The sequence below is a fragment of the Oncorhynchus mykiss genome, chromosome 9 (assembly GCF_013265735.2).
Source record: "Oncorhynchus mykiss isolate Arlee chromosome 9, USDA_OmykA_1.1, whole genome shotgun sequence".
NCBI classification, from domain to species: domain Eukaryota; kingdom Metazoa; phylum Chordata; class Actinopteri; order Salmoniformes; family Salmonidae; genus Oncorhynchus; species Oncorhynchus mykiss.
This window is the reverse complement of record NC_048573.1, coordinates 71,947,090-71,955,546: the sequence shown is the minus strand read 5'-3', so window position 1 is coordinate 71,955,546 and position 8,457 is coordinate 71,947,090. Positions and strand designations below refer to the sequence as shown.

Here is an 8,457-nt window from a genome sequence, read left to right as displayed (position 1 = left end):
CATCGGATGCTGAGCTTGTGACTGAGACAACCGACTGTAACTGGTAAACCGGCGGATGACCGAGAACAACAGTTGACGACACACTCTCCACTGCTCAGTGCTTACATGCCAACTAATAATATTCAGTATAGTAACGTTACATAGTCCATCTCTTGATTTTGCGCTCAGCAGACTGTTTCGGTTCAGAAAATCCAAACACGAAGCAGTAAAGCTCACCGGTCAACGAAAAGCGAGCAGCAGAGAGAAGACTAGCCTACCAAGTCGGACATTATCACAATTCTCAACCAAGAGGTCGGAATCACTTGAATGCGAAGATGACAGACGCGGTCGTAGACGGTAAATTGGAGCTGGTGAAACAGGCAACGAAATATGTAAAAGAGACCGAGAACGTCGCGGAAAAATATTCTGCGATGACTGTTAGCAAGAACAGCGACATGAACATGAATGTCGGTGAATTGCAGTCCGCCGCATTCACTGCGGTGCCCACTCTCAAATCTGTCAAGAAGGTAAGACTGCCAAAAGCGTGAGCACTGAGCACCGTCATCAACATTCAGTACAGTATAGGATAATTGTAGGAAAACTGCATCTATGCGGTATTATGGATGGATGGGTGCAGGATCTGCCTGCTGTACCATAGTGACTAATGTTTCTTCTAAAATATCAAATAAAAATTAACTTTATTAATTTTTCACCTGATGTCACCCAATGATAAATATTTTATTTATTTACTGGGAAATCCCCTGAATTTATAGCAGGACCATTATTCTTATAATGTACAGTATTCGGAAAGTATTCAGACCCCTTCCCCCTTTTCCATATTATGTTATGTTACAGCCTTATTCTAGAATGGATTAAATGAACAGAAATTCTCATCAATCTACACACAAGTCCCCATAATGACAACAGGCTTTTAGAAAGGTTTGCAAATTTATAAAAAAGCAACCACTGAAATACCTTATTTACATAAGTATTCAGACCCTTTGCTATGGGACATGAAATTGAGCTCAGGTGCATCATGTTTTCATTGATCATCTTTGAGATGTTTCTAGAACTTGATTGGAGTCCACCTGTGGTAAATTCAATTGATTGGACATGATTTGGAAAGGCACACACCTGTCTATATAACGTCCCACAGTTGACAGTGCATGACAGAGCAAAAACAAAGCCATGAGGTCAAAGGAATTGATCTGGGGGAAGGGTACAAAAAAATATGCAGCATTGAAGGTCCCCAAGAACACAGTGGCCTCCATCATTCTTAAATGGAAGGAGTTTGGAACCACCAAGACTATTCTTGGAGCTGGCAGGCCAACGGCCAACAGGACAACGACCCTAAGCACACAGCCAAGTCAACGCAAGAGTGCCTTCGGGACAAGTCTCTGAATATCCCTGAGTGGCCCAGTCAGAGCCCGGACTTGAACCCAATCGAACATCTCTGGAGAGACTTGAAAATAGCTGTGCAACGACACTCCCCATCCAACCTGATAGAGCTTGAGAGGATCTGCAAAGAATGGGAGAAACTCCCCAAATACAGGTGTGCCAAGCTTGTAGCGTCACCCAAGAAGATGTGAGGCTGTAATCACTGACAAAGGTGCTTTCAACAAAGTACTGAGTAAAGGGTATGAATACTTATGTAAATGAGGTATTTCTGTTTTTTTTATTTTTTTTTATTTATACATTTGCAAAAATTTCCTAACACTTTTTTTTCTTTGTCATTATGGGGTATTATGTGTTGATTGATGAGTTTAAAGAAAAACAATTGAATCCATTTGAGATATAAGGCTATTCAAGACCCATGCAAGTGCTACCAGTCAGTGTCCCAGCTGAGCAGTGAGCATCTTGATCTATCTATTACTCAGACCCAGATAGACAAGCTAATCCTCTGCATAATTGTAATTAATTAACTGCATTATTCATCAGTAGGCTACTTCAAAAACAATGACCAAACTCTACAATACTCCTAATCAGGCATGTAACTTTGGTTTTGGGCGGGACAGAATCTCTCAGGGGGGGTTCAGAATTGTCTCAAGCTAATTTCCTGCATTTCTACTAGGACTGTCCCTGAATAAAATAAATATTGATCCACCAAGTGTAGTCTTTTCCAACCGATTAGTCAAAAGTTTAAAATGTCTATTTTTTTCCCACAGGCCTATATAGACACATCCTGTGTGTTTGAACTTGTACTGACCTTGTCTGATGCTTTAAGCACGATGTTTGATTAAATAATGACGACACACAAATGACTCGAGGGAGCCAGAGATCGAGATAGCCTAACCAGAAACAGAAAAAAAAAAAACCCTGTTCCCAACCCTCTCGTTGCTCCTGACGTTGCCGGTTAAAAGGCTACACCAACAGTCGGCAACCTTTTCCATCTGCGGTGTCAATTTATCTCGCCATTTTTATCCATCTGCTCGCCCAGTTATGATTTGCATAATGCACTTTTTCTTGGAACAGTTTCATTTATAATAGTCTTTGTATCTCAAAATCACAGGACGTTGATTAACCACAGACGATCTAAAATCTAAATGAAAATGATACCAAATCTAAAAGTAATTTTTATTGCCATTGCCAACTATGTAATAATAACCTACATAAAGCCAACGCAAAAAAAACAACATTTCAGACAGCAGGTAGAAAATAACCAATGTTTCAACCATCTTGAAACATTGTATCAACTATCAACTGGGTGGCCCCAAAACTAGCACTAGCAATCTTGAGACATTGTATCAGCTATCAACTGGGTGGCCCCAAAACTAGCACTAGCAATCTTGAGACATTATATCAAATATTCTGGGCCTTCAGTTTCCAGCTCCAGTGAGCTTGAGGCAGGACACAGCTGTAGACTATTTGTGCAAAGGATAAGAGGTAATCAGGTATTTTATGACGTTTCCACTGGATCAGAGCATTACATTTTTCCCTTTTTATGCAGAGGGGTTATCAAACGGGAGAGAGTTCGAAACTATTGTCATTCTCAATTCATTCTAAAAACAGACTTTGTTAACTTGCTGTTTGAGGTGAAGAAAAAATGACTTTGAGAAGTTCCACAGCTCATTAGTGTTGGTTCGTCAAGACAGTCAGAAATACTGTCAGACATCCTCAAATGGGCACATTTATAGGCCTGCATTTGCACACAGGCCAGGTAGACTAGTCCTACTTCTATATGCATAATCAGGTGTGCGTCTTTACTCAACAATGACAGGCACGTTTCAAACAAGAAAAATGAATAAATAAATTGACAAAACTTGTAAATGAAATAAACAAAACGTGTTTCTCAAGAGGGTATCATTTAACATCTGCTGAATACATGTCTACTCCCGACAATGACATCTGTAAATGACTGTACTAGTACTATATTGAATGCATTAACATAAATTACCATAACCAAACAAGCATGGCAGATGATAAATGATGGGAATTAACGGTAAATGTAGACTTACTACTGGTGATTTGACAGACACAGCAAAAAACACTGTACACAATGAATGTTATGAAACAATGAATAGCCATGAAATGGCGGGGGAGAGCTCATTCGAGGCGAGAGAGAGAGAGAAAGAGAGAGACGTGCCTTGTGCATCTAGGGTCACAAACCCCATATTCCTTGGAACGTGGCATCCCCAGCGGGCCTCCTCAATGGACAGGGGCAAAATCCCACGGGTGACTCGTGTGCCATGGGGTCGGGGGGGGGGGGGTATCTATTTGGTACTGCTCTACAACAACAACAAATATTCCAGCCTTCACATAATGCAAATACAGCATGTCCCCTTTTGTGTTTTACACTTCCAGCAGAGGAATAACATTTCTGTGTGCATGATATGCAGTTTCACTTGCTTATAGTATGTTCTATGGATGGCCTGAAACTGCAGTCTTTGATGTCTGAATTTATATGAACAAGACTGGGCATTCAAACATACAGTATCTGTATCCATTCATCATCATCAATATTGCGTTGTGTACTGACTGTGCACCATGACAGTGAAGCCTGTAGAGCTGTTTATGCCGTGTCAGTGTGAAAACTAGGGAATTAGCTAGGGAAACTGACAGATCAATAACATTACAATGCTATACTGAATCTAATTAAAAACTCACATTGCGCTGTCAAAAAAACGTCTGAATATCGGTCTTTGATCGTTTGACCTCAGGTTTCATCGTTTGATTCAAGTCTACTGTGGTGTGATTGAGGCATAAATAATACCGAAAGTAAGTGAGCTAGCTAGCTAACGTTAGCCAACTTTTGGCTAGCTCTAATGATACATCTACTGGTGAAAACTAACCAAGTTAATTTACTTTTGTTGAAACGGGACAAAAAGGCTACAACACTGACTGATAGCTAGAGCTGAACTGGCTGTGGTAGCTACTAGCTAGCTAGCTAGTTCATTTTCTTCAGAGAGAACTTCAGTCGAGAGATAATGTTTCATCCTCTAACGTTAAATAATACCTAAAGTAAGTGAGCTAGCTAGCTAACGTTAGCCATGTTTCATCCTCTAACGATAAATAATACCTAAAGTAAGTGAGCTAGCTAGCTAACGTTAGCCATGTTTCATCCTCTAACGATAAATAATACCTAAAGTAAGTGAGCTAGCTAGCTAACGTTAGCCATGTTTCATCCTCTAACGTTAAATAATACCTAAAGTAAGTGAGCTAGCTAGCTAACGTTAGCCATGTTTCATCCTCTAACGTTAAATAATACCTAAAGTAAGTGAGCTAGCTAGCTAACGTTAGCCATGTTTCATCCTCTAATGTTAAATAATACCTAAAGTAAGTGAGCTAGCTAGCTAACATTAGCCATGTTTCATCCTCTAACGTTAAATAATACCTAAAGTAAGTGAGCTAGCTAGCTAACGTTAGCCATGTTTCATCCTCTAACGTTAAATAATACCTAAAGTAAGTGAGCTAGCTAGCTAACGTTAGCCATGTTTCATCCGCTAACGTTTCATGTTAGTTACACTACTAGCTCAGCACTGGGAATAAATACTTTTTTTCCCCAATTAAGTCAAACAGCTGTTACCTTGCCAGCTACATCAGCCAAATAAAGATTAGCCAGTTTCTGCTCTGCTTGCTTTTACAACCCTGAGGAAAAGTGCAACACACAGACAGCAGCACCGTGCTGGTCAGAAGCTGCACAGCCTGTCTGCATGCTCTGTGGTGTCCACGTGGTCCTAAATCCAGGTGGCTGAAACAACCAAACAGCCTACTCGACCGCTCTGAGATGGTCTTTCCCATGTGGCCAGGGAAAGTTGCACCCCTGCTCTCAATTGTAGCCAGTTTGTTTTGGCCAGTTATTTTTGAAATGCAGCTAAATTGGGACATGATTTCAGCTGAACAGGGTATGGCAAAGTGGGGTCAGTTCAGATAAATGTAGGGTATGGCAAAGTGGGGTCAGTTCACATAAACTTAGGGTATGGCAAAATGACAGTGTTGAAGTTCATTTACTGTATTTCTACACAATTTAAAAACTCTAAAATACTATTCAGAGAACAGCAAAAACAATCACAATTGACTTCAGCTATGATCACCTTGGCTGCTGTAAATGAATTCACCTCAGTTGATAAGGGACATAAATAACATTCTACGACAACATGTTTTACAGCAATTAGTTGATAAGGGACATAAATAACATTCTACGACAACATGTTTTACAGCAATTAGCTGCTAAGGGACATAAATAACATTCCCACGACAACATGTTTTACAGCAATTAGCTGATAAGGGACATAAATAACATTCCCACGACAACATGTTTTACAGCAATTAGTTGATAAGGGACATAAATAACATTCCCACGACAACATGTTTTACAGCAATTAGCTGATAAGGGACATAAATAACATTCTACGACAACATGTTTTACAGCAATTAGCTGATAAGGGACATAAATAACATTCCCACGACAACATGTTTTACAGCAATTAGCTGCTACAACACTAGCTCTGCACTGGGATTAAAAACTCTAGTTTCGTTTCATGTCAAGTCAAACAGCAGTTACCTAGCCATTTTACAGCCATCTTTAACCTCTGCACTGTTTCGAAGGGAAAGTCCTGCTGATCCTTCCTGCCTGCTCTAAGGCGTCTGCATGGTCCTAAAGCCAGCCCTAATATGTTAAACTGCTATTGTCTTTTAATCAGGATTGGAATGGTTTTAAAACTCTGCCAACAACCGCTAGAGACTAAGTAGTTGAATCCCCAGAGTGTTTCAGTAAAGACAGAGCCAGTATAGTGAAGGGAGGACAGTAGGCTGCTATAGGAGGAAACACTCGCTTCAATATCATGGAGGGATGTGCATTGCAACAATAGACTGAGGTGCACTGAGCTTATTTAACTCTCGATTGTATCCGGGTCCCAAATGGCATTTCCCCAAGAGCACTATGGGCCATGGCCAAAAAGGAGCCATTTACGATGCATACTGTGATAGACTATTAACATTTAACCTTTATTTAACCTTTATTCAACATTTAGTTAACATTTATCTAACATTTTATTTAAACTTTATTTAACTAGGCAAGTCAGTTAAGAACACATTCTTATTTTACAATGACGGCCTACACTGACCAAACCCGGAAGACGCTGGGCCAATTGTGCGTCACCCTATTGGGACTCCCAATCACGGCCGTTTGTGATACAGCCTGGAATCGAACCAGGGTCTGTAGGGACGCCTCTAGCACTGAGATTCAGTTGCCTTAGACATCTGCGCCACTCGGGAGCCTGCACACGTAAGATTTAGACCTAGTTCTGGGTTTGGATTCATTAAAAACAGAACATATCACTGCTGAGAGTTGAAACCCCTTGATTAGCCATGACAATATATGGACTGAGTACTTTCTAATTGCCAATTGCACTGACTGAGGTGCACTGTACTGCACTGTTTGGATTTGAATGATTAGTATCCCCAGAATGTATACAACCCAAGTCTTTGGTTTATACTGTAGCATGACAGCCAGGGATACGTCCCAAATGACACACTATTCCCTTGTTATAGTGCACTACTTTTGACCAGGGCTTCCATATGGGAATACTAGGCTGCTGTTTGGAACACACACATCACAGAGCCTTATACAACCCAGAACTTATTGCTGCAGAGCCCCTCTTAGACCTGGCAATATGTGGACTGAGTTTCCCAGAGCCTCAGTCTGCAGGGAGAGTAGGAGTGCTGATCTAGGATACATTTTCCCTTTTTAGATCATAATAAATAAGATTACATGAACAGTGGGGATCTGATCCTAGATCAGCATTCCTGCTCTGATGTTCTTTGTGATTACGGGTTTTAAACACACTGGATATGGGAGGAATGTGGTCTCGACTCTTATGGAAAATAAATCTCTGTGTTATGAATTCATGTGAGAGGCTGAGAGCCAGGGCTCCCTGCTGTGGTCAAACTGTGACACCTGTAGAGTGTTAAAGTCTTGAGTAAGAAGATGGATTTACAGGGTCAAAATAGTGAATAAGACTATCTAAAACACTGAAGTTGAACATGGATTATGGCAATTATTTTAAAAAAATCATTATTTTGCTGTAGTGAGGAGGGAAGATAAATAAGTGTTATGGTTTTCTAAAACAAAAGACATGTCCAATAGAATATTTATTTGTTTATCCAACCATAGTCTTTCTCTCTCCATACCAATCGTGGTCTCTTTCTCTCTCCGTACCAACCGTGGTCTCTCTCTCTCTCTCTCCATACCAACCGTGGTCTTTCTCTCCATACCAACTGTGGTCTCTCTCTATACCAACCGTGGTCTCTCTCTCCATACCAACTGTGGTCTCTCTCTCCATACCAACTGTGGTCTCTCTCTCCATACCAATCGTGGTCTCTTTCTCTCTCCATACCAACCGTGGTCTCTCTCCATACCAACCGTGGTCTCTCTCTCTCCGTACCAACCGTGGTCTCTCTCTCCAATCCAACCGTGATCTCGCTCTCTCCATACCAACCGTGGTCTCTCGCTCTCTCCAATCCAACCGTGGACACTCTCTCTCCATACCAACTGTGGTCTCTCTCTCTCCATACCAACTGTGGTCTCTCTCTCTCCATACCAACTGTGGACTCTCTCTCTCCATACCAACTGTGGACTCTCTCTTTCTCTCCGTACCAACCGTGGTCTCTCTTTCTCCATACCAACCGTGGTCTCTCGAATCCAACCGTGATCTCGCTCTCTCCGTACCAACCATGGTCTCTCGCTCTCTCCAATCCAACCGTGGTCTCTCTCTCTCTCCATACCAACCGTGGTCTCTCTCTCTCCATACCAACCGTGGCCTTTCTCTCTCTCTCTCGTACCAACCGTGGTCTCTCTCTCCGTACCAACCGTGGTCTCTCTCTCTCCGTACCAACCGTGGTCTCTCTTTCCATACCAAACGTGGTATCTCTCTCCATACCAACCATGGTCTCTTTCTACATACCAACCATGGTCTCTCTCATTCTCTCCATACCAACCGTGGTCTCTCTCTCTTTCTCTCCAAACCATCCGTGGTCTTG

At 41.5% G+C, this 8,457-nt stretch overlaps 1 protein-coding gene across 1 annotated transcript in view; it reads left to right on the top strand.

The window, feature by feature from the left end:
- LOC110532803 (S-adenosylhomocysteine hydrolase-like protein 1) overlaps nucleotides 1–8,457 on the top strand; it is a 48,556-nt gene continuing 40,099 nt past the window's right edge. Inside the window, exon 1 of the mRNA XM_036988925.1 lies at nucleotides 1–506. Coding sequence (XP_036844820.1) covers nucleotides 315–506 — 192 coding nt within the window. The 5' untranslated portion in view covers nucleotides 1–314. The remainder of the gene's footprint in view (nucleotides 507–8,457) is intronic.